Source organism: Stigmatopora argus, chromosome 14 (assembly GCF_051989625.1).
Source record: "Stigmatopora argus isolate UIUO_Sarg chromosome 14, RoL_Sarg_1.0, whole genome shotgun sequence".
In the NCBI taxonomy this organism is placed as follows: Eukaryota; Metazoa; Chordata; class Actinopteri; order Syngnathiformes; family Syngnathidae; genus Stigmatopora; species Stigmatopora argus.
Window position 1 is genome coordinate 7,278,577 of NC_135400.1, and position 26,387 is coordinate 7,304,963.

General features: G+C 37.8%; 2 protein-coding genes across 4 annotated transcripts; both read left to right on the forward strand.

The window, feature by feature from the left end:
* The first annotated feature begins 4 nt into the window (after nt 1-4).
* On the forward strand, nt 5-14,709 carry LOC144088072 (casein kinase I). Of its 2 annotated transcripts, XR_013304800.1 has the most exons (12): nt 5-239; nt 3,791-3,881; nt 3,949-4,059; nt 5,698-5,846; nt 6,904-7,132; nt 10,882-11,052; nt 11,147-11,295; nt 12,058-12,253; nt 12,353-12,399; nt 12,458-12,492; nt 12,653-12,720; nt 13,136-14,709. XR_013304800.1 is itself a non-coding variant. In XM_077618286.1 (11 exons), the coding sequence occupies exons 2-10, from the start codon at nt 3,806-3,808 to the stop codon at nt 12,683-12,685; spliced, it is 1,254 nt and encodes a 417-aa protein (XP_077474412.1). In that variant the 5' UTR covers nt 6-239; nt 3,791-3,805; the 3' UTR covers nt 12,686-12,720; nt 13,136-14,709. The 2 variants fall into 2 exon arrangements, 1 of the variants encoding a protein (XP_077474412.1); XM_077618286.1 differs by having other exon boundaries at nt 6-239; nt 12,353-12,492.
* Nucleotides 14,710-15,062: 353 nt separating this feature from the next.
* LOC144088071 (transmembrane protein 184B-like) lies at nt 15,063-26,129 on the forward strand. 2 transcript variants are annotated; one of them, XM_077618284.1, is made up of 10 exons: nt 15,063-15,465; nt 16,044-16,283; nt 16,922-17,087; nt 17,732-17,822; nt 17,905-17,980; nt 18,768-18,859; nt 19,989-20,158; nt 20,348-20,542; nt 20,696-20,722; nt 23,732-26,129. In XM_077618284.1, the coding sequence occupies exons 2-10, from the start codon at nt 16,044-16,046 to the stop codon at nt 23,959-23,961; spliced, it is 1,287 nt and encodes a 428-aa protein (XP_077474410.1). In that variant the 5' UTR covers nt 15,063-15,465; the 3' UTR covers nt 23,962-26,129. The 2 variants fall into 2 exon arrangements, with proteins under 2 accessions (XP_077474410.1, XP_077474411.1); XM_077618285.1 differs by lacking the exon at nt 20,696-20,722.
* Nucleotides 26,130-26,387: the final 258 nt, after the last annotated feature.

Here is a 26,387-nt window from a genome sequence, read left to right on the forward strand (position 1 = left end):
ATCATCGACGATTACGTAACGGGGGCGGGGTTGGCAATTTCGTTGAGGACGGCCGCTCGTGCCACTGGAGCTTCTCAGGGACTATCAACAGGGAGTGTAGCCGACGACGGAGCTTCGAGCTGGGGGAATGAGCGCCTCTAGAATCCGCTCCAATCCTCCTCAACCCAGGTTCCTAACTGCCTGACAACTCCCGGGACACCATTTTCAGAGAACCAGCTTTCATACGAAACCATTATCGGGTGAGTGGAAGCTTCGGGAACCGGGGAAACCAGGGGGGAAAGAGGGGCTTGATGCGGCCGAGCCATAGTATACTATTCACGGCTTAACATCATAAGGGTAAGGGGGGCGATTAGATGGATGGACGTGTCTATAAACACAGAAATGTTCAAAGTAAGAATGGGTGTGGTTGTATGTAGGATGCGAAGTGTGGAGTTATTAGTTGAAATGTAAAGAAACGGTTGTAATTGTTACGTATCAACCTTTCGGCTAGCCCACTACTAGCTTTACGATCCAAAGCTAACCGTGGTTCGACACCTTGTACTTCGGTCGTTAAAGTCATTTTCGGGCATTAGAGTACATTTCATGTATGTCTTTTACACACTCAGTTTTGAAAATAGAAATCACAAAAAACGCATTGTTTTAGGCTTTCACCCTTGATTGTGAAGCTCTGCTTAAAATTGCTAACGTAGCATAGTAAATCCTGGACAGCGTTTAATGATATGTATTTATATATAGTACAAGTGTATACGACTAGTATAATATTACACTAAGTGTTTTAGAGGTTTTTAGATTTGAATGTAAATGTATGATGGATTGACAGTTGTGTGAGAGGCGTGTCAGTATTGCTTTTCATTTCACGATTGTGAAACCTGCCTTGAGGGATGTGAGATTTTCCCCTTTATTGTCTTTTTTCCCCCTCCACTAACTTTTATACTTAAAGATTGCTCTAAATTTAACAACTACTTTATAATTTTGCTCTCGATACCTATATGGTATTTTCTAGGCGGCCCCTCAACCAAACTGACCTATAAATCAAAATATAACCTGTCCATTGTCCTATTGATAAATTCCATATTAGCACATGAGTCATGTATGAGTCTGTGGATTTCCTTTTGAGACTTATTATTTTAAAGAAATATCTTTTTCAAAGTTAATGGGGACATCTGCAGACCCTCGCACATCACTTCACTCGTACTATTTTCCTTTTTTGGGCAATACCCAGCTTTGTCCACAATATTATCGACATTGATTGTCAATGCAAGGAGGCCACATATTGCTTTATTCAATCATTTTCTGAACCGCTTATCCTCACAAGTGTCGTGAGGGCTGCTGGAGCATATCCACAACTACATCCATGTTTTTTTGGAATGTGAGCTGAAACCAGAGTACCCCGAAAAAAACCACGCAAGCCCAGGGAGAACATGCAAACTCCACATAGGACGTCTGAGCTGCGATCGAACCCAGAACTCTGAGGCTGACAGGCTAACCACTCAACCACGGGGCACTTTTTTTACTCATTATATTCCAACAAAGTAAATTATGCAAAAAAAAAATTAGACAATGTTTTAGTGATTAATGAACTGTTACTGTGGTTTGTATTTTATTATACATAGGGGAACAAGGTGGTCATAATATTAGAAACACCTGTCCTCTTTTCCCATTCAACTGAAAAGAATCATATAAAAATTTAGTTTTTATTATATAATGACATTCTTGTGTTTTGAGCAAAATAGGAGCATATAAAACTTTGATGAGAATCACTATTGTTAATATAGGTGACATAGTTTTAAATGAAAAGATTTTCAGATGCTGGTGTCCCTTGAGATTTTTTTTCAATGCAAAAAGTGTGCCGCAGCTCAAAAAAGGTTGGGAAACATTGCTATACACCAGCAAGCAAATCATTTGGAAAACAAAATAATTATACCCTTAATTGAGATGACCCATCCTAAGAAATAAAATAACCCTTCACGTATTGAATTACATCACCTCAAAATTGGCAGATTGGCTTTATTTACAAGACTGTAGAGGAGGAAGACTATTTTCTGCCTGCCGTTATTAAATTCACATTATTTAGTTTTCCCATGAATATGGGCTTAGTTCAATGACAAATTTTGTGTTATTTAAATAACTTGCTAAAATGTTGACCCACAAAATATACCGCGAGATTACAGTCCATTTTTCTAAAGGGTAAATGAATACGGATTGATTAAAACTAGCTAAAGGCCGTGTTTTTAATCAATTCTGTGGCTTCCGTAGTTCAAAGTGCATTATAGATCACATGTACATACAGCTTGCAATAACAAGTACTGTGAGCAGAGAGGAACTATTCCAATTTTTTTGTCTCCTCCTGTGAGTATATTTTTGAAGTGACTTGTGACATTTATCTCTGTACAGAATACATAAATCATGGACAAAGTAATTTCATTTGCTTTTTTAAAGAAACAGCATTTAAAGGCTGTCAAATTGCTACAAATTCCAGAGGATCTCTTGAACGATTTGACGTTCTACAACCGTAGTCAAGAAAAGGTTAGAGACAGGCTACTTTAATGATTTTTTTTTTTGCTATTTGGTGGACATTTTAAATTTAAATATAAGAGAAATTGCTTTGTTCGGAAGCTGTCAACATTCAATGATGGGGTAAAAAAAAAAAAAAGAGATTATTTGATCTGTTATGAAATTTGTTATTTCCTGTCCTGTAAGCTAAAAAGGGGGAAACAAAGATTAAAATTGGAAATCTGATTTCAGTCCTACTGAGGACAGTGCCACAGTGGATTACAGTCAATGCATCGAAGGCTATTATAGAAGCAAAGAGAAAAAAAATCTCTTTGGCTGCTGAATAAAAAGAAGAAACTAAGAAATCTGAGTTACTTGTGAGTGACAGGACAAAATTCATTGAAGTTTTAAAATGATCCATCTTACAGCGAATGCTCAGTTGCCAAGAATCTCAGTTAAAAAAAATCCAGAGGCTGACTGGAAGTGTATTTTTGAAGGTGCAGCAGTGCCTAATTTGGAACAAGTCTACACACATGGCAGTTTCTATAAAAGACACAGTTGGTTTCAGACATGTACCCAAGGTGTTTTGCGAGGAAGCAAATCTCTTCGCTTCGTAAGTCATGCTTTGGGCTGATGTGTTCTCAGCAGCACTTGGCTCTCTAGTCCACTGCACATAGTCATCTTAGGGCTCTGACACTGATTAAGGCAGCCAGCAGACTGTGAATACTGCCTCCCTTTACTCACCAAAGTTGGTTAAGAGCTTAGTCTTGCTTTCACATTGGCTGCAAAATGTGGCATGGTAGAGTTCTGAATAAATGATGATCCAGCTCTTGCATCATGTGGAGTTAAAGCCCAGCAAACTCAAAGCCCTACTTTTTTCCCCCCTTAGTCTCCCTAGTCATAGTTGTTTATTTATTTATTTTCATCTCAACGTCTCTTCCAATTGGCGACTGTGAATTCTGCCAAGCCCTCTTTTTGTTGTTTCTTTCCCCCCTGCCTTTGTTTTTGCCAATCTGACTGCATACAACTACGTACCCCCGCCTAGCTACTCTCCAAATCTATTTGTGCATGACTGGGGGGCAGACAGCTGTTTGCTGATCTGCAAGCCCAGCTCAGTTTTCATACTAGCGCTGTTCAAATCAATGTGTCTGTGATTGTCCAGGACTGCGTGAGTGAGCGTCTGAATGACTTGTTCCACCACTTTCCCCCTCCCCCCTTTTAGTCACTCTCATATTACTCTTCTAGTATGTTATCTTGCTGTCAACTTTGCATATTTTTGTCTTTTTCTAAATGACAGTGACTGTTCGCAATCATGGAGCTTAGAGTGGGCAACAAATATCGACTGGGAAGAAAGATAGGAAGTGGTTCCTTTGGAGACATATACCTTGGTAAATAAAAATGATGTTCTTTTGATTTGAATTTCTATGAATGATTGTACTATATGAATCTTTTCAGGTGCCAACATTGCCACTGGTGAGGAAGTAGCCATCAAACTTGAATGTGTGAAGACCAAACATCCACAGCTGCACATTGAGAGCAAATTCTACAAGATGATGCAAGGGGGCGGTACTAACAAAACTCATTCCTTTTTAGCAATTACAGTGGTACCTCTACATACGAGCAGCTCGAGATACGAGGAAATTTTTGAGCAAATAATTATCTCTAGATACGAGAAACATTTCGAGATGCGAGAAAGCCAGGTGGCCAAGACATGAGAGGCTGTTTATCATTGTAGCGCACTGTCTTTTTTGCCGCATCTCTTTCGTGTATAACAGATATCTACGAGCACTGGGCGGAGCTTGCATTTTCCCCGTGTCACGGAGCTAGCTCATTGTCATGGATGATATCGTGTCACTTGGAAATTCCTTCGTGCCAGAGGTTAACGAGGCAGATGTGAATGATCTAATCGCCAAGCACCACGAAGAACTGATGACAGGATTTTATTGAGCTCCAGGAGAGTGAACATTTGGAGGTGTTGCGGGAACTTGTAGCGAGGAGTAGGTGGAAGAGGGGCCGCCTGGCTACAATCGATATCAAAGACATGCTAGCGAAGTGGCCAGAGTTTTCTGATTTTGTAGAAAAGAGGCACCCTGACAAGCTGGCAAGTGGTCGCGCGTTATCGTATTGTGAGGACATTTGTGCGCGTCATTAGAATTAGAAGAAATAAAACATTTTTTCCAATCCAATATCCTGTTTTTGGTGTGTTTTCAGAGGGTTGGAACAAATTAATTTGTTTTTAGTTCATTTCAATGTGAAACGTTCGTTCGACATACGAGCTCAGTCCCGGAACGAATCAAGCTCGTATGTAGAGGTACCACTGTATCTTATTCCTAATATGGCAAGGATATACAGTGTGCACTCATACCCCACAGTTAAAAAAATTATATATATTTTAACGTCTTCCCTTTATCTATTGAAAACATGTTCTGTTTTGGCCACAAGTAAGTTGTTGTTGTTTTAATTTTTTTTTACAAATGCAATCACAGTGTGGATCACCTATAGATGTTTTTCCCCATTTTGCTTTCCATGTCCCCCACTGTACACTGAAAGGCTAAATGTATTTGCAAACCGATGTCACACAAGCTTAATTTAGTATATGTTCAACAATAATTTGCTCTGCCAGCCAGAATCGTGTCAAATTATGTAGCGTGAGAATGAAAAGTATCATCAAAAATATCAATAATTCCCTTTTTTGTTAGTAATGCTATCCTATTTCTGTTCAACGGACAGCTAGAGAAGCAGTTGTCATTTGCTTATGCCTTACATATATGCTAAATGCATGTTGGAAACACAAACACCAAACTTCTACTCAATAGTTAAATTAATTGGGCTTAAAACAAGACCAAAAATGTTCATTTGACCTTTTTTCGGATGTTGCTACATATGCTAGTATTATTTAACAGCAATCTCACCTGACTATATATCTACCTAAAACTCTAAAAAGCAGTTATTTTCACAAAAACAAGAAAATGATCACCCTGGTTTTCCACAAAATGTGATGAACAGGGGAATTTTTTTCAGAGCATTTTCTGCATTTTGTCTGTAGCAGAAAAAACGCCATGTAAATTACTGGAAGAATAAAGTGTAAATTGAAAGGAATTTAATAAAATACATGTGTTTAAAATGTCTACTTTGAGTTTAAAAAGCTAAAGTTTCATTTGTGTTTAATTAAACCAATATCATATGTTTATTTGTTCTTTCTAGTGGGCATTCCATCTATAAAGTGGTGTGGTGCAGAAGGAGACTATAATGTGATGGTGATGGAGCTTCTTGGTCCAAGTCTTGAGGATCTTTTTAATTTTTGCTCCCGAAAATTCAGCCTCAAAACGGTTCTCCTTTTGGCAGACCAAATGGTATGACTTTAAAACCTTTTCTTTGGATATCACTAGGTCATTACTGTGTTTGGTTACTTGCTTGAAAAACCATTTTTCCTAAGCTCAATGCATTTGTATTTGACTGTTTATATTTTTTCTACTGACATACTGACGTTTTTTTATTTTCTCTTGATTTTTTTTTGGTCTCAATTCAATTACAATATTTTATTGTTTTGAGACAATATTTTTTTCTAATATATGTAAGTATATTTTGTGATAGGAATTGTTAGGGATATAAATAATCGTGGTCTATGGATAAACTGTAAGTTCAAACAGAAATTTCCACTTGAACTCCGTTCAAATGGATTAGATGTCTGTTGCTATTAATGGTAGACAACGAGTTAAGGCAAGGGTGTCAGACTCGGGTTGGTTCGCGGGCCGCGTTAACGTCAACTCGAATTCATGTGGGCCGGACCGTTTTAGATATAATATTTAGATTTTTTTTTTAATAAATGGATTTAAAAAACTGGATTAAAAGCCCTGAATATTTCGTTTTTTATAGATCTAAAACAATGTTTATTTTAGCTTTTTTAAATATATTTTTTAGATTTTACAAAACGATTTTTAAACTAAAAACACAGAAAACATTGATTAAAAATGACTATTGATTTAAAAGGGGAAAAATCAGGAAATTTAATATACATCTCTACTCTTCATTTTAATTTGATCCTAAAATATAAAGTCGGCACTCATGATTTACTTTCCCGGGCCACACAAAATGATGCGGTGGGCCAGATTTGGCCCCCGGGCCGCCACTTTGACACATGTGAGTTAAGATGACATTGTAATAATAAAAATGAAAAAAAGATTGTTGAATGCTCACTTAGCTGAGGTCTTTCACAATTTCCTGACTTGATAAATGGCAGATATTTGGGGGAGGGGGGGTATGTTTTTCCACAATTTTTTTTGTGGAATACAGACTCGTATGTCCTCAGGGGTCATATAAATGTAATCTTCCGGTATGTTATCAAAGTATTTCCAGGCATCTTGTTTTAACAAAACATTACTATTTTTCTCCCCTTTCTCAACTTTCTAGATAAGTCGTATTGAGTACATCCACTCCAAGAACTTCATTCACCGTGATGTAAAACCAGACAACTTCTTAATGGGGCTCGGCAAGAAGGGTAATCTTGTGTACATCATCGACTTCGGCCTGGCAAAAAAATACCGTGACGCCCGCACACACCAGCACATCCCCTACAGGGAGAATAAAAACCTCACGGGCACAGCACGCTATGCTTCTCTCAACACGCATCTTGGAATTGGTAAGCAGCACATGACATGTACTCACTAACCCAATTTGTTATGCTGCCAAGGATTTTGTCTATTGAGTCCCTGGAACTTTTGTGAACCGACTAGTTGAAAATACAATTTCCTTTGGACCCATATGGTCATTGATAATGAAGTGCTGGAATCAAATTTCTTTAAAAGGGTACTAATATTTTAACTTGTACCTGTACCAAACTTGAGATTTTCCTGTTCAGGGAAGGCAGACAGCCAGTCAAAATATTTTTTGAAAAATAAAAATAGTCTAAATGTACTATTCCTGATAGTTAAAAAAAGAGCTCTCAATTTTGTCTTATTGTTTTTAAATTGTGCTGTGTTGTGTCTAAAAAATGTCCAAGCAGCAAGAAAAAAATTGGTGCTGTTATAAAATTTGTCTTTGACTGCGCATTAAGTTTTGTTCTAGAACCTAATCTAAAAAGTCTGAAATTCCATTTGTTGAAACCTGGAAGAACCCCAAACGATGTCAAATAATATAAAAAATAAGTCTAATAAAATTCCTACCAATTTTATAATGTAAATGAACAGTTTTAAAGTTGACATCCCTGCAGTGTAATGCTTGAAAGCCATTTCAACTGTTTTTTTTGTTCAAAATCTGCCTCACTCGTCACTTTGCATCTGCACCTTCAATGTTTGAATTAAAATATCTCACAGCTGATCACCGAGATTGACCTAGTTTTTTTTTGTCAAATTCACCCAGCCCTACCTGCTGTCCTCATTTAATGAATCAGGTCATATTTTTCCCAGACAGAGCAGAGCTTATAGCTGACTGAATGCTGCTTCAGTCTTGTTGTTTACACACATTCTCCTTCATTTATAAACGATTGTATCCCTGCCCTCTTTGGCATCTGCCTGTTAACTACTTTTGTGCTGAAGCATACCTGGTTTGAAAGGTTATCTCTCTCAACATGCATTTTCCCCTGGGCTAAAACAGGAAATTGATGAACTTGTTGTCAATTAATTTTAGTATTGACTTTGCTCTAGTATGTCAGCCACAATGACCTGTGACTGAGCGTCTTATACTGTGTCCCTCTTCTCCTAGTTTGAATTTCTCAGCAATGGGTGAAAGAGGCAGAATGTAGGGAGAGCAAAGTGTTAAGGCTAATTAATACAATATTTGGGAGATTAAATGAATCAATGGCAAATCAGGGCAATTATGCACAGAAAATTACAACGGCGGTCTGAAATTAGATTAGATTACATAACTTTATTCATCCCGTCTTTGGGTAATTTCATTGTCACAGTAGCAAGAGGGTGAGAATACAGACACAGGAAAAGACATTTTAGACATAAATAAATAGGTAATAAATAAGTTAATAAATAAATAAGCATGTGGCTGAAATATATATAAACATATACACATTATATATATATATATATATATATATATATATATATATATATATATGTATGTATGTGTATATATATATATGTATGTGTGTATATGTGTGTGTGTATATGTGTGTGTGTGTGTGTGTGTGTATATATGTATGTGTGTGTGTATATATATATATATATATACCGTATTTTCACGACTATAAGGCGCACTAAAAAGTCTTAAATTTTCTCCAAAATGGACAGTGTGTAAGCTCTAAAGCCGGACTCAGACACTTCTTGCCGACACGCTTCTTATCTAGAGAGAAGGCGGACGTGGGTGGGGTCAGACGCTAAAGGCAATTTAATTGCAAAACAATTTCGGTTTGGTTTCTAAGGCCCCCCGAAAATGAATATAATACAAATAGACACGCTTACGAAGCTCAGTTCAAACTTCAAGCCATCAATTATGCAGGGGAACATGGGAATAGAGCAGCTGCGAGGGAATTTTAGATCTACGAATCCATGGTTAGCAAATGGAGGAAGCAGGAGAGCGAGCTTCGCCAAGTCAAGAAGAAGAAGCTGAGTTGATTTGCGCGTGCCCATCTCGCAGCAGCGGTGAAAAACCAAGTCACGAAAATGAACTCTGAGCTTGCCGTCATTCCCGGGGGCTTAACTAAAGCGCCGGGCTAGTTACGCCACTATTTTTGAATGGATTTTGGCCGCTTGGACGAACGTGTCTGCTCTTACTGTTGTTCGAGCTTTTGCCAAAGCCGACACAGCTTTACGAAGAGTAGGAGGCAGTGCCGGGCTAGTTACTCCACTATTTTCGAATGGATTGTGGCCGTTTGGACGAACGTGTCTGTTTGCACTGTTGTTCGAGATTTTGCCACATTTTGCCTCATTTCTGTGGAGCCACATGGCAATGACAGTGACTCTGACAACGAAGAGAGGGAACCCGGCGTTTTTGATGAATCATTTGGACAATTGTTAAATTCGGACACAGAAACTGAGGACTTTGATGGATTTGTGGGTGATGATTGATCAAAACATGTGAGTACATTGTAAAATAGCTAAATAAAGTACAACCAAAGTCAACTTTGCTTCGGTTGCCTTTTTAAAAACATGTTTTTAGCGCGTGTCCGTATGTTTAAGCTGGTGTATGTTTTGCCATGCCTGGCTGCGCCTTTAAATGTGGTGCGTCTTGTGTGTGTCAAATACAATACAAAGAGCCTGACAGCTGATTATTATTATATTTTTTATATATCATTGTATATCATTATATATTATACATGTATATTATATACATATTATACATTATATTATATTATCAATGCAAATAAATCTCCCAAATAGTGAAAAAGACTATGGCTGTTAGTAAATTCATAACCATGATGTTTCACAATGTTTTGGTATTGCAGATAATTTAGGATGATTTTTGCATTAATTTTCTTTCATGGGTATTTAATTTTTTTTAAAACAACCTTCCAGCCGCGGAATCAAGAATTGCTCTCCACAGAATCAGCGTTGATCTCCTCCTCAAAAAACTCATCAGTACACTGAGAGGCAGTAAAGGAGTTAAGATTTAGTCAGAAAATAATTTTAATCACTCGCATCTTTGACTTAGTTATTCAGGTGATTTTTGTGAAGCCATTAAATATACTTAAACACTTTTTTTCTGAATTGGAAAATAATACCTTTGCCCTTTGGTATTAATATTCTACGTAGACTTTTGTAGGCTCTATGCAGTTTAATTTTTTGGGGTAAAATATAGAAATGTCCCAAATCCAATCATGGGATTGTGAATCGAGCCCGATCATGTCATTTTAAGAGGATTAAAATCGGCTAAAAATGATCGGGGATTTAAAATATATTTAGCTATTTTGAAGTACTAACTGATTGTCGACCTTTGACGGCCAGCATCCCAATCAAAATGGATTGGACGTTTGTTTTCGTCAAAGGCAGTGAAACATGATCATTCAATGCCAAGCTTTAAAATTGAATGGATTTGTTTATAACTTTAAAATGGAGTGAAAGACTTAAGGGTTCAAACTAAAAATAATCCTGAGGTATCCTGCAATAAAATACATACAATACTAGTACTATACTTTATATTTACACTAGTAAAGCAAACTTCAAGAGGGCTCAATATATTACATTGAGGTATTTTTCATAAGTTTATTTATGCGAACCAAATATTTAATGTTGGATAGGTTTGTTCAAATGGGGGAGAGGGTGCTATTTTTTCCCTCTACATTTCCGAAATATCAGACTTGGTCTTGGCATGTGACTCGACTAGAAAAGATATGCAATCATGCCATCCCAGGTAAAATAAGCTATATGTGCACATGAAATTAAACTGCCATTGAAATGTATTGCTTAGTTAAGTTCTAACTCTTTAAAAAAATGTTTCCAGAACAATCCAGACGTGATGACCTGGAGTCTCTTGGCTATGTCCTCATGTATTTCAACCTGGGATCATTACCATGGCAAGGCCTTAAGGCTGCTACTAAGAGACAGAAATATGAACGAATCAGTGAGAAGAAAATGTCCACACCGATTGAGATTCTTTGCAAAGGATACCCCTGTAAGTGGTGCTGGATTTTCACAGGTTTTCTGTATACATTGATGAATTAAAAAAGAAAAAAATATCTCAAAATATGAATTTTCTTCTCCAACAGGGGAGTTTTCCACATACCTGAATTTTTGCCGATCTCTCCGATTTGATGACAAGCCAGATTACTCCTACCTACGACAGCTCTTCAGAAATCTCTTTCACCGGCAGGGCTTATCCTATGATTATGTCTTTGACTGGAATATGCTTAAATTTGTAAGTTGTGCAAGAGTCTTAATTAGGGGTGGGTGATATGGCTTAAAAATTATATCTTTGGCTTTTCTTTCACCTAATTTTTTTTCTTTTTCCAAATTAAAAAAAAGCATAGATCCTCTCTACTCTTTATGGAGAAATAAGAACAAAATACACAGTAAGCTCAAAAGTATAACCTATTTAATGTAGTATTTATTATTATATGTTCAATGTATTGGACATCTAGTGCCATCAGTGGCACTGGAAGAGGAGCATTCACTGCCGGACTCCTATTTTAAATAAATTGGACATATCCTTCTCAGTGGTAAGCAATAGTTAAACTATGGAGAAAAAAATCTACTTTATAGCATTATGAAGGACCATAAATAGTGTATTTGAGTTTTTTATTAGTCTTAAAAGTTTTTAATATTTGATTATCCTTCTATTCATAAATGATTAATAATACGAAACCATTGATCGATATCTAGTATATGTGGATGGCAGGTTTTTAATTTTGTTGTTGTTTTTATTTTTTAACATAAAATGCTAAGAAAGTCACTTGCTCAGTAAAGGGTAAAAAAAATTAATTGTTGGAAAAGTGAAGCTAATTGCAAAACATTTGTCTTAAATAACTTTTCTCGGCCCCTATTTGTTCAGTAAGCCCCCAGATAACAAGGTTAACGTTAAGTGAAGGTTTATTGCCTTAAAATTTGTTTTGGTCTAGTAAATGTTGATTTTTTTTTTACTTTTTGATAACTCTTAGTTACTGCTGCTTTTACCTAACAGGGTGCCACACGGACAACAGAAGATGGAGACCGGGAGAGGAGGACTGGTGATGACAGGGATGATCGGATTGGTGTTGCTCCCAGGGGTTCCGGGCTGCGAAGTCTCGCCCCGGGTTCTAACCCTGGACCAGCCAACAGAGCCCGAAACGGACCAGAACAAGCCGTCTCTAATCCTGCCTCACGGGTCCAGCAGTCGGGTGAGTTGACAGTCTCCAAATCACGTTCCCAATCATTATTATTATTATTATTTTTTAAACATACTATGAGCCTAGTATCAATTTAACACGTTGTTTCAGGAAACACATCACCTCGCGCCATTTCTCGGGCAGAGAGGGAAAGGAAGGTGAGCATGCGACTCCACCGTGGAGCTCCGGCTAATGTGTCGTCCTCTGACCTGACAGCCCGCCATGACCAGTCCAGGATTTCCACGTCACAGGTGAGAAAATAGTCCCTCGATTTTGCAGATGGCCACAAATTGTGGGTGGATCTGAAATGTATCCCTGACGTTTAAACTTTTCAAATTGATTTCTATAATTCTCCCTGATTGAAAAGAGACTGAACTCCTATGGGTCAAACATTTATACTTGTTTCTGCAGGTGAGCGTGCCATTCGAGCACATGGGCAAGTAAAGCTTCTTGGCTCTGCATGAAAAATACAATGACAGGTGAGGGAGTTCTCTGCGTTCAGTGAGAATCGAAACATACCGTATTTATTCGAGTATAACGCGTACCCGTGTATAACGCGCACCCATAATTGGGTGAAATTGGTATACATTTTTTTCTCACTTTTTCTCAGCTCAAAATGGTTGCTGAAGCCTAACATATTTTTCTTGGGTTATTTTTTTTTCTAAGTGTGAGCACCGGCCAATAGAGCGGGCTCTCGACAGGTTTTTACGTATCTCATTGAAACGGCTGCCGAACGGCAGTTTTTCACCAGGATTTGATCATAAAAGCGAAAACCTCGTGTATTAAGCGCACCCAAACTTTGCTTCAATTTTTTGGTCCAAAATTTTGCGCATTATACTCGAATAAATACGTTACTGCTTTACAATGGATGACTAATAATTCCTTTTGTTGCAGGGCTACGATTTTATTATAGCTATTGCTTTGGCCCCTCCCTTCATTTTTACTCCGACTAATAAAAGGATTGATGCCAATGGACATGTGGGTATTTGGACAAGTACAACAGATTCCTGCAGCATTCAGAAAAGTACTTTTTATAGTAGCCAGCATCCAGTCTTTTATGAAACCTCTGCCAAACCCAGGATTATCATGCCGATGCAAAAAGTGACATCATGGTTGCTCGTGACTGCCCCCCTCTGAGAAACATTCCCCCAGCAAGCTTGGAGTCTTGATGAATGAGAGGAATCGGAAGACGTGAAAAGATAACGGGTCCTAGCATGTTACATTTCAAAGGTCCACTCCTGTTTTTAACTTTTCTTTTTTTAAAGTCCAAGTGGAAATTGAACCCTTTTAAGGGAAGTCCAAGATAGAAGCATTGATGGCTAAAGGGGTTTTAAAGGTTTTATTTTCTGTTCTTATACTTATTCTGTTTCATGTAAGATGTTTGCTTGTCCTTTCTCTATTCTAACTGTACTCAAATCATCAACAATATTCAGTACCCATTTCTTATAACTTATATAGGCTTTTTTATCCAGCACCATCGTTTCACAAAAACACTCCCAAAACTCAAGACGTGGTGTCTTCAGAAAATGTCCAGTGCATTTTGTTTACCAACAAAAAGTGGCTATAGTTTGCAGGGTAATTTTTTTTCAATTAAATCCTTTTTAAACACTTAGAGGAAATAGAGTTGAAGAGTCCATTATGGGCTATTTTGGGGGGCCGGGGCCATCCATTTATGTTTACATCACTGTAAATATGTTAATTTTTGTTTTGTTTTTAAGTTTATGAAGTCCATTTTGTTTAGTTTTTAGATCAAAATTAGGAACGTGTGTATTAATGGTATGGGATTCAAACATTTTGGTATTTACAGTACTATATTTTGAACATCAATGTTGCTCTGCCAGCTGGGTCATACCAACTGTATGTGTGGATGTATTAAATTTATGGGTGTGAAAGTGTGACTGGCATTAGAATCCCCAGTAAGAAAGACTTCACGATTCAATTTGTGTTTGTGGATTACCTCCCCGCCCTCTGCTATTTGTTAATTGACTAAGGTTAGCTTGAAAATGTTATTTTAAATGTATCTTTCTTTACTGTCCCCTGAAGTAACGTGTTCCATGTTTCTTGTTTTCCCACTTCCTTTCAAATTCTGATCACCTTTATGAAACACAGGGCTTTCTATAACCCCCCCCTGCAGAAATGAGTCTAATAGCTTGATGTCCCACTCCATTTTTTTTTTTAAACTGCGTTCTTTAAGATGTCATTCAAGTGAACCTAAGTGACTCAATTGCAGGGATGTGTAAATAGCTTGGTACTGTGTAATTAATTACCTTTGTACAGGCCACCATGACCCAGTGGCAGTGTAACTGTTGTGTATGTGTGTATGTGTGTTGGGGGTGGGTAAGCAATAGGTTCAGGTGACAGTATTTCACTTAATGTATTGTGTACTGATATCTTGTACAGTTCTTTAACACTTTATTTACAACAGTAATTGTGTATATTTTATGAAGTAATAAAACCAAATCTCACTATCTTGTTGATTTAATGTCATCATTTCTTATCTGTACGATATTGATGCCAAGGTAGTACTGAAGTACATCACCAGGAGAGCATTAGTGTAGATGCTGAGTAATATTAAGCATAACACTACGTAATAGACAATAATCTGTATTTGTAGTTTTTTTTTTATCCTGTAGGTATAGATTATTGGATTGAGATGGGTCCTTTTTCCTTATTTTTTTAAAATTGTTATTTTCACACTAGCATAAGGGAAACTCCGTAGGGATCTATTTAATCAAGTTTATTTTGACTTAATTTGAAGTTATTAAACAACATTACATCCTATGATCTGGCCATAAACCTTACTGCGCATGCCCAACTGATGTTTGCTTTGCGACTGGTGGGAATGTGAATGACTAAAGGACGCTGGACTTGACTGTTGGCTCTCGCAAGAAAAATAGAAGATAGGACTATATTTGAATTATTCTTCTCAGGCTGAGGCTTTTCATAACATTTTAGCTTCTTTTTTTTAAAATTTCTGAATGAAAAAAAAACAAGTCACCCATCGACAAGCTAACGCGAGTTAGCTTCTCTCGGTTTAGCCCTCCATCTATCTACATTCTCGCTTTTGCAAAGAGAAAAATGTCTTCTTGTTAAAGCAGCAATTCGACAATTAAATTGTATTTCGTCAGAATGCCACAGTCACAGCGTGGGTCATCAAAGTGGCACGAGATGAGCTAAATTGATTTTTATACGAAGCGGTTCCGCTAAACACAACTACAGAGGAGGTAAGTCCCATACATTACGTTTGCAAGATATTTGTAAACGAATTTTAAACGATACATCGTATTTGCTTGAAGAATCGTGGTCTATTTTGAGAGGCAGTGATTGTCATCAATGCCTTCTAACGCATACGAGTTGATTATTGACGAGTAAGAGAAGCAAAATCCATATTGTTGTCACATAAAAACAATAATGACTCGTGACTTTCAATGGACTGTAGGACACTGGAGTGAAAATAATGCAGCAGTTTACTTTATAAAATACACAATGAACCTTGCCCTGTCCTCGAAATTACGCCACGTTTATGCACTCAATTGAAAAACCATGTTTGATGACAATAGACGATCAATCCACTTAAACTGGAAGAACTTGCATCAAGTTCATTGCTGCCAGTCCTCCCAGGTCAAGTTGAACAGATATTAAAACGTCATGAACTAATTTCAAGAGTGTTAATTTCCTTTTTAAGGGCCACACGAGTCCCTGTTTCAATCAACTCATGAAAGTTGATACTCAACCCTACTTGGATTTGCTTTTGATCATCACCTTTGCTAAAATGCTTCCTCTCCTCTGCTTTTTCAAACAGATGAGTCAGCTTTGGAAAAGAGATACACCTTTGTCAGAGAGGCTCGCTAATAACTCTCCTGCAGGACTTGCACCCAGAGTGACTGCCACCATGCTACCTCAAGGGTCAGGGTCAAACACCTCGAGGATACCAGAGGCCCCATTGGTCACTCCAGAGCAGCCCATTTTTCTCATGACCTCTACTGCCCAAACTATATCAGGGTTTTTTGTTTGGACAGCACTTCTGATTACATGCCACCAGGTAGACCTTCATTTCATGAATAGACACTGTTTATTTTCTATTTCTTCAGAGATACAAATGCTGTTATTATTCACTGTTCACCTCATTAAATTCGCCTGGCTCACTTGGTGAGTAGTCTAAAATTTCTGGCGCTAGAAAAAAAATCCTAAAAACAGGATTCTACCAACGCCTCTCTTCACTGCAAGGCTGGTATTGGTCAGATGATGACTAGAAACTTGGTTCTACGGGGAAAAATGCTTGATAGTCATGCTAAGTAGTTGAAGATGGGTTTTGTAAGATCAAATAATTTGATTTATCTTGCTTTGAGAACATGTTGGCCACCACCAGTTGGTTTATCTTATCTTTTACCATGGAATGGGTTCTAACTCGAACATTAAGCCCTCACTTTTGAACCGTCTTACTTTTCCATCTGCAAGGTTTCCCATACAAACAAAGGCATGCTGAAGCACATACAAAGGGACAACAAGGTTTTTGGTCATACAGCTCTTTTTTTAAAACGATTTCAGAGCTGCGTAGTATTACTCTGGTCTATTGTCAAATCTTATTTTATTTCACGTTTATTTTTTATGAGAGTTTTACCTAAAGTGCGGACCTGCCCCATATGGAATCTAATAATAATGTTTTCCTTTTCTCTTAAGATCTACATGCACCTACGTTACTACAGCTCTCCAAATGAGCAGAGGCATATAGTGAGGATTCTCTTCATTGTTCCCATCTATGCCTTTGACTCCTGGCTCAGCCTTCTATTCTTTACCAATGAGGAGTACTATGTGTACTTTGACACAGTTAGAGACTGCTATGAAGGTGAGTAGGTAGAGAGATTCGTTCTGATAAGGATTTTATTCTGTTATTAGCCTTGACTTATAATGCTGTACTCATTGATAGTCGGGAGAAGAAGATTTAGCTTGCGCTAAATGGCTTTTAATGTATACCGTTTGTGTACAAATGCTTCAGTCTTCATTCTCATGCCTCTGTGGCACGTTGACAACCGCAGGAGAGGGCTAACCTGTTTCCTAGCAACCACATGAAACCCATCAAATTCAGAAAAGGGACCAAAAAAAGCTCGTCAGCATGCAGTACTTAAATTTTTTGGTGATCGAACAAGTCCTGTCACATCTCCTTTGTTATCTTTGTTTTATATTCATTATTATTTATTTGTAGTGAGACTGCATTGACTAGCTAATCTACAAAAACAGCTGCAAAGAGGACGTTAGAGACATTAATACGGAAATGTTCGTCCATTGTCTTACACATCCGATGTTAGGTGGTGCAGGCAGCAAAACATGGCGATGTTCAAACAGTGTTTCATCCAGGCCTAAAACACTGATATCTAATTAAATGAACTGTGGTCCAAATTACGTGGAATTGGATCCTTTGCTGTGGAACCCCTAAGGAGTTAGGTATTCATTCTTGAATGAGTAGGGTTAACGTTTCTGTGCTCTCTCCAGCCTTTGTCATCTATAACTTCCTCAGTCTCTGTTATGAGTATCTGGGAGGCGAGAGTGCCATCATGGCTGAAATCCGAGGGAAATCCATTGAGTAAGGTTTATTGATCGCTGAAAACAAGTGCCATAATCTGCACCTGTTCCCATAAATATTTGTTCTCTGCAATCCTGCACAGGTCAAGCTGTGTGTATGGGACCTGTTGTCTGTGGGGTAAGACCTACTCTATTGGGTTCCTCAGATTCTGCAAACAGGTACAAAGTCTGCTATTATCTGATTACATGGCTTTAATGCATGTATCCAATGTTCAAGATGCAGTCGTACCTCTACTTAAGAAATTAATTGGTTCCAGAACTTTTTGTGTGACTTGAAAATTTTGTAAGTAGAGCAGTACTTTATATGTAAATTCTCTAATTCGTTCCACGGTCCTCACACAAAACACAAAAATTAGAGAAAATTATAAGAAAATGATGTATTCATGTCTTAAAATTAATTTAATGGCTGAAATATTCCGCGGGAGGCGTAATACCCGTGTTTGTCCGGCAGATGGCGGCAAGATCCCATTCTACCAGGGCCGAAAGCTGTGCACTTTGTAGTACATTTTAGACTTGGTGCGTCGCGTTGCAGTTGTACGGTTTTTAATCGCTTAATAGGGGAATTGCAATCATTGATAAGGGGAGTATTTACCGAGGTGGACAGGTATGTAAGAGATAATCTTGAAACATGGATAGTGGTTGTTGTGAGACAGCCAATGAGAGCCCAGTAGAGGCTAGCGAGGGAGAATCAATGCATCCGCGACAATACTTTTAAAATAAAATAACGGATGAGGAAATGCATTTACTTTTTGGGGGATTTTGTAACTGGGAACTTTTTCGTATCTCTAGTCACTCAATTGAATGTTCATAACCTGAAATTTTTGTACCTAGAGACATTTGTAAGTAGAGGTATGACTGTATATGCACAAACAGTATAATGACAATGCTATACATTCCCTCCCTGCCCACTTATATAGATTTGACTTTGAATCTGTCGCTTTCCCAGGCCACTCTACAGTTCTGTGTGGTCAAACCACTCATGGCAGTCATTACCGTCATTCTTCAGGCCTTTGGAAAATACAAAGATGGAGATTTCAAGTATGTTTCTAAACCGCTCTGCTAATAGTCATTCACATCTGTCTAGGATTGTCAAAGTATCAAAGTATTGATACTGAAATGTTGGATCCGGATATGATCATTAATTGGAAATGTATCGATACTCGGTTATTTGTTTTTGCACCACCTCGGCTCACAAGAAATGTCACGGTGTCATTTTGATTTTACATGACTCTTTGTAGTAATGGAGGATTCACACACAGTCCTTCCACTTTAAATTAATTCCTTCCTTGTTAATTTTAGCGGAATTATGGGATCATTTCCTGTTGAGTTTGGGTCACTTTCTGTTAGTTTTGAACACCATTTTTTTTTTAATTCGCTATGATAAAACATCAATTCAGTGGACCCCGGGTTACCTTGCGTTTTTTTTTCACGACACAAAGTGGAATGGGATTTTTTTTTCTCTCCTTGTTACGGCAATTTTTACACCCACACGCTAAAAACACATTTTTAAAAATGGCAACGGAAGCAAAACTGAGTTTGGTTGTACTTTATTTAGCCATTTACAATATACTCACGTCATCATTTCGTTTTCGTGACTTGGTTGCAAATCAAAAGTGACGGCGAGCCGTGAAAAAAGCCATCCGGTCGCTTGACATACGCCTCACGTAGCCATAATCTCATGTTGCGGTTCAATATTCATCCATATTATATATACAGCTTTGAATGCTCTGTTGACGCCAACATCTAGCGGCAGGATTTCTTTTGTAAATACAGCCAAAATGACGGTGAGCACCAAATTAGTGTGCTCGCAGTCATACTGGGTGTATTGACAAAAGAACTAAATATCCCAGCAGTCACTGCGCAGTACTTTTTCTACGGGAAAATAGTAGAGTCGGGGGCTGCTTGCCGTAGTTGTCATATCGACTGATTTATTTTATTTTATTGTGATAACAATTTTAGTATTGGTCCATATATAAGGCGCACTGGATTATAAGGCGCCCTGTCTATTTTAAAGAAAATTTAAGACTTTTATGTGCGCCTTATAGTCGTGAAAATACGGTACATTATATGAATGCATAATAGTTGATGGGAATATAAACAGTTTTTGCACATTCTCATTCGTGTTATACAATGCACCTTAATGGTTCCTAATGCGTTTTTCTTCCAGTGTGGCTAGTGGCTACTTGTATGTCACCATTATCTACAACATCTCTGTGAGCCTGTCGCTGTATGCGCTTTTCCTTTTCTACTTTGCCACAAGAGAGCTACTTGTCCCCTACAGCCCTGTGCTGAAGTTCTTCATGGTCAAGTCTGTCATCTTTCTCTCTTTCTGGCAGGGTAAGAAGACCACAACTAACAGTGCACAATGTTATACTTGACTAAATTCACATGGCCTACTGCAACCGTAATGGATGACAGTAGCTTGATTTATGAGATGAATTTGCATCGCGACCATGTCTGTAATTCAATTCACTCTTATGTCAAGTCAATTTTTCCCCCCTGTAATGTGCCTTTAATCCATTCCAGGTATGCTGCTGGCCATCCTAGAGAAGTGCGGTGCTATTCCTCAGATAAACTCTGCTGACTTTTCAGTGGGGGAAGGAACAGTTGCTGCTGGGTATCAGAACTTCATCATCTGCATTGAGATGTTTTTTGCTGCCATTGCTCTGCGCCATGCCTTCACTTACAAGGTCTACATGGACAAAAGACTGGATTCATATGGTAATTTGTTTTATACGTTATCTAAAAATTAATGCCCTCTTTTGGGAGTCTTTTTATTTTGTTTGTTTTCTATTTTCCTCTTTAGTCACTTTTCTCAATTCTGTACTGTATTTCCCTTTGTCCTTGTTCTTCCTTGTCATGCTGCATTTAAAGGTTCATTTCCAAACTATGGACAATACGGTAGGTGTGACCTGAGTCAATGTTTTTGTACCAATCATTTTTTTTACTCATTGCCTGCCATTGACAGTGACAGATGAATCAACGTTCATTTGCTGCCACCCTCCTACGTCAAATCTATTGGACGTTTACGAGTGATATATAGTGGTACCTCGAGATAAGCTTAATTAGTTCCAGGACTGAGCTCGTATGTCGATTTTCTCGTAACTCAAACGAACGTTTCCCATTGAAATGAACTAAAAACAAATTATTTTTTTCTAACCCTCTGAAAAAACACCAAAAACAGGATATTGGATTGGAATTTTTTTTTTACTTGTTCTAATTTGCCATCTATTAACAAAGTATCAAATAACTAGTGGTTTAATAGTATACTAAAATGTGTTTAATAGAACTAAAATTAGACGGATTTCGCGGAGGTTAGAGAGAGAGGGACATAGAGGGGGGGCAAGGGGGGGAGAATATTTGCACGGCAATGTGCTCGTAAGATAACATAAAAGAATTTTAAATGAACTTGGATTACGATGCATACACTCAAAAATAAGTTTAATCTAACTTTACACTAAACTTAATTCTAAATTTGTTTGACATTTTTATACCTTTCTTCTCCCGCTGTGTTTGCCCCGCCTCCACCCTGAGTTTCAGATGCAACCTATCGATGGTAGTTTGCTTTTGTATTCTCTTAAAAATATTCCGAACATTATGCACACAAATGTCCTCACAATAGGATAACGCACGACCACTTGCCAACGAGTAGTATATATAACTCGTATTAGCGATCGCCTCGCCATTCACAATGACTAACGGGGGGAAAAAACACTGAAAAAATGCAACGCTCCGCCCAGTGCTCGCAGAGACATTACAAGAGGGAGTTGCGACCAGAGAAACATTACACGAGGGAGTTGCGGAGAGAGAGACAGTGGCCATGATGTTCTTATGAGCAGCCTCTCGCGTCCGCTGTCTGCTCGTATATCAAAATTTGTCTCGTATCTCAAGATAAATATTTGCCCGAAATTTTACCCGTATCTCAAATTTCTCGTATGTCAGGCCACTAGTATGTCGAGGTACCACTACTCCTAAATTCACAACAGAAGGATGAAAAGAGCCATGTGATTGGACGTCTGTCCTCGTCAGTGGCAGGGAAAGAGTTAGTTACTGTCTCATCATTGACATTTTTTAACAAAAAGTTCAGTTTCATTTTTTTATTATGGTTTACACTTCATTCGCATTGTTTTGTGTATGTTCTGTCTGGATTATGTTTTGCTATTTTCAATTGCATGCTCTACTCACGTATTGACCCACTATTGAGCAGAGATAGGGGGATGGTGAGGCCAATTGGTTTTAGTACTATGGGATATGGAATCATTTCAGAAGCAGCTCTATTTATGGTGCTAACGAAGGAAAACACGTAAAATGTAGTTTTGTCATTTTAGCTATTTGTATATATGGTGCAACACTACCCCCAATCCTGTCCTCTTACATCTTCATTCCACAATCTATCTTGATATGTTATGAATTGCAATCAGATGTGAGCAAAACAGATGTACTTCTTTAGGTAAAACTCCGTCCTGCCAGTAGCGTTTGCTGCGCTTGTGTTTGAAAAATGCGTAGGCATGCCTCCTTTTGTTAGGTTACAATTGTAAATTAGTACTATTCACTGTTATTAGACAAATTATAATGTATTTTTCTGAAGTTGGCGGAGTTGATTGAGAAGTTCGGTCCCTATTCACATCGTAGGCGTATAAAAAAAACTATCAAATATCAAAGCTGTAGTGGTATTCATTTTTTGGGCCAAAATATACTCCACCAAAATTTGCCCCCAAAATTTCCAATTTCTTTCTAATGGCACATTCACATTTTAACACAGGACTGCCACAATAGACAGTTTATACAATGTTACACTTTTAACCAACGAGTTCCTCAAATCAATGTGCGGTATTTTATCAGCACGACCGTGGCTCAGTTGGTTGCTCAAGTTGTTCTATGACCGAACGGTCAGTAGTTCAATTCCAGGCTACAATGGTTCACTGTCTTAGTGCCCTTGCGCAAGGCACTTATCCCTCTTTTGCCTTCAGTGGGTTGGCAGCAGCATCATTGGTCTATAAATGTGTAGGTGAAGAACTCACCAGTTATCTTTATGCAAACAGATTCCTATTTAATATTTTGTTCCCCATTTTATTATTATTACAATAATGTGTGATGATACAGTACACCAGGGGTGTCAGACTCGGGTTGGTTTGCGGGCTGCGTTAACGTCAACTCGATTTCATGTGGGCCGGACCATTTTAGATATAATATTTAGATTTTTTTTTTATAAATGGATTAAAAGAACTGGATTAAAAGCCCTGAATATTCAGTTTTTTATAGATCTAAAACAATGTTTATTTTACCTTTTTTTAAATATATTTTTAGATTTTACAAAATGATTTTTGACCTAAAAACACAGAAAAAAAATGATTAAAAATTACAATTATTGATTTAAAAGGGGGAAAATCAGGACATTTAATATACATCTATACTCTTCATTTTAATTTGATCCTAAAACAGAAAGTCGGCACTCATGATTTACTTTCCCAGGCCACACAAAATGATGCGGCGGGCCAGATTTGGCCCCCGGGCCGCCTCTTTGACACATATGCAGTACACAGTACAAAATCTGAGCATTGACAGGTCAATACTATGTGATAGGCGACTGATATTCTATTATAGTTAACCCTGGCAAATTACTTGATTGATAAGCAAACATTTTTATGCCTTCCCAACTCAGAATAATCAAATCATCAAAAGCCTTTATTGTCATCATACACAGCTGCATATAACTAAATTGGTGGGAGAAAACAAAACACCAAACTGGAGAGCAAAGAGCCGCTGCACCCGTGCGCGCCGCCATCTTGGATCTCTCTTAATAAACACTCAAGTCTGCCATAGGAGTTTCTTGAATAAACAGCATTTTCTGTTTTGTATCTCTCATCATTTCTCTATTCAGTGATACTAACATTGCTCATTGACCTCTAGGACGCTGTGCACCAATGAAGAGCATCTCCAGCAGCCTGAAGGAGACCATGAACCCAGGGGACATGGTGCAGGATGCCATCCATAACTTCTCGCCAGCTTATCAGCAGTATACCCAACAGTCCACGCTGGAGCGAGGTGGCGGCCCCGCTCTCTCTCGCAGCCATAGTAACCTCAGCACCAGAGGGGACAATGAGAAGACCATGTTGCTCAGCTCTGACGATGAGTTCTGAGACTTGACCACATTCTCTGAAGTTTCCCCTTTACTCTTACAGACAACTCTGAGCTTTTCCTTATTTCGCTGAGGTTCATGTCAGGTTTATGGCATGGTGAGAGTATTTAAATGGAGGGAGAATTTTAGGTAAGTGCTTGGGGTATTTCTGTAATATGTTTATTAGACGGTAACGTTATTAATGTCAGAGAAGCAATTACAGCCTGGAATCTATTTACAATTTGTTTCAATGTCTGTATGGCTTCACTTAGCTTCTTGATACTGCACTTTAAAGCCCACAGTTTTTTTGTTGACATCTAGGTTTACTGGGCTGAAATTGCCATCATTTTTTGACTTGTGGCTTATGTCACCTTTTTTTTATTGGGGTTCTTGATGAAATGTGCTGAATGCTGAAACCTTGCCAAATTAGAAGAGGGAGGACAATGTGGTTCAATTAATAACACACTGAAAAAGTTATAGTGGGAAAAAAAATCGAGGCTTTATGTTAATATTAGGGTGGAATTGGAAGAGTCTCATGTTTATTGCCCATCAATGTCCAATTCATTTGAACTGGGAGGGTGGCTGTAAATTAACATTTGTTCATGCATTGCCAACACTCCCACTTCAAATGGATTGGACATCTATCATTGTAAATGACAAACAATTCATAAAAGTGCCAATTTAGGATTGTTTTTTTCCCCCCAGAGGAGACCGACATTTAAATGGTCAAAAAAAGACCAAAAAAAGTGCATAACCTTCTTCTGCTGGTTGACTTTTTCTTTCAGAGGACTAAAACTTCTGTAACTTGAGCAAAAAATATGTGGGTTAATTATGTAAAGACTAGCAGATTATATATATTGTTGCACAAACCCAAATTTTTACTGAGTTATTTTATTTTAGCTGACGTGTCAGTTTGGTCCATGTACCAAAAAATTGCACTGACAAAGGTGTGGAAGGAGGTAACCTGCAATTAAAAGGTGTTATTTTTTTAACTGGTTTCTGTAATTTAATATGTTAAACTCCCACCCTTCATTAATATATTTAAAGAGCAACATGTATCATGAGACCTTTAAGGTGTGGATTGATTATGAAAATTGTTATTTATCAAATGGTGCTCGGTACTTTTGGGGGGGTTCAAGAATGACTAAATTTGATGTCAATCGCCACTTAGAATTGATTTTACTGGGCCATTAAGACTGACAGAAGAACAAGGCCTACACAGATAATCGAAACAGCATCGCTGCCTAGTTGTTGTGTAAACTGGATTGTAATCTCACAATTGAAGTCATCATATGCTTCTCGGATCAGGCAATATTGAAGCAGCATTGAGTTACATTACAACAGCTAGACAAAGATGTGCTAGAGGATAACAATAAAGCCAATTTGTTTTCAAAACAGCTACATCAAACTTTGAAAGGCCTTTATTATGTGCATAAAAAGGGAACGTAGAAGAAGAGAGTTTCATGGCAATCACTGGAGGAAGCTCTTACTAACCCAAAAATATTATTGGTACATGTATTACTGTTTCAAGACAGAATATTGAATGTGTTTGAGTAGACTTTAGTTACAGTGATGAGAAATTGTGTTTTTGCGGCAGCCAGTAGACATTGTGGTTGTGATTGTTAATGTTTAATGGTGGAACATAGCATAATGTTGCCTATAAATATCTGTTGTGTTGTGGCAAATGCATAATATATCTAGGATGCAAGCTAGGTAAAGTGCATCCGAATTCTAAACTAAAGTGGAGGTCACTACGATTAGTAAACATGAATGGCATTATTGTGCTCTTTAACCAATTTTGAAGTCTTAAATTCCCCAAATTTAACTGGATATACTAAAATTGGGATGCATTCCATAGAGAACATTTTGTATGTAAGAGTTTAAACACTGGTAGAAATGTCATGTTTTTAATGCCATTGCTTCATAAAGTGCTATGTTTTTCCATTGTGATTTTTTTAATAAATCCCCGTTATGTTTTTTTGTTGTATATATTTTATCTGGCTATTGCTGTTTCATATACTATATGCTGCTGGAATTTGTTAGTATTGAAATGAAAATAAATGCTAAGACATGAAAAAACGTATGTAATGCATACTTCTGGTTTGCGAGGAGACAAAATAAATTTCTTAAATTTTTATTATATATTTTCTTCATCTATATTAAAATAATGACTAATTGCTCAATTTTAAACCAATGTACTGTATTTTTATAAACGTCAGAGATGCAGTAAATAACTCCATACTTAAAATTAACCATATTTTTTCAAGATTCAGCTCGTGGGGGCTGTTCAACCAGCCTACCATGCTTATTTTTGGGATGTGGGAGGAAACCGGAATACCCGGAGAGGCTCCACAACAGGGAAGTACTCTGACGCAAAATGGCCGCCGCTTATTTACCCCGCCGTCACCGCCTGTTAGACATCTGGGCTTATATATGTGGTCTCTACTG

What these genes read in the sequence shown, in the direction of transcription:
- LOC144088072 (XM_077618286.1), top strand. Translation starts at nt 3,806, where the DNA reads ATGGAGCTTAGAGTGGGCAACAAATATCGACTGGGAAGAAAGATAGGA. An exon ending in TCCTTTTGGCAGACCAAATG is followed by an intron (nt 5,847 to 6,903) that starts GTATGACTTTAA and finishes TCAACTTTCTAG; the next exon opens with ATAAGTCGTATTGAGTACAT. An exon ending in CCAGGATTTCCACGTCACAG is followed by an intron (nt 12,493 to 12,652) that starts GTGAGAAAATAG and finishes TTGTTTCTGCAG; the next exon opens with GTGAGCGTGCCATTCGAGCA.
- LOC144088071 (XM_077618284.1), top strand. Translation starts at nt 16,044, where the DNA reads ATGAGTCAGCTTTGGAAAAGAGATACACCTTTGTCAGAGAGGCTCGCT. An exon ending in TCCTCAGATTCTGCAAACAG is followed by an intron (nt 17,981 to 18,767) that starts GTACAAAGTCTG and finishes TCGCTTTCCCAG; the next exon opens with GCCACTCTACAGTTCTGTGT. An exon ending in TCCAAACTATGGACAATACG is followed by an intron (nt 20,723 to 23,731) that starts GTAGGTGTGACC and finishes ATTGACCTCTAG; the next exon opens with GACGCTGTGCACCAATGAAG.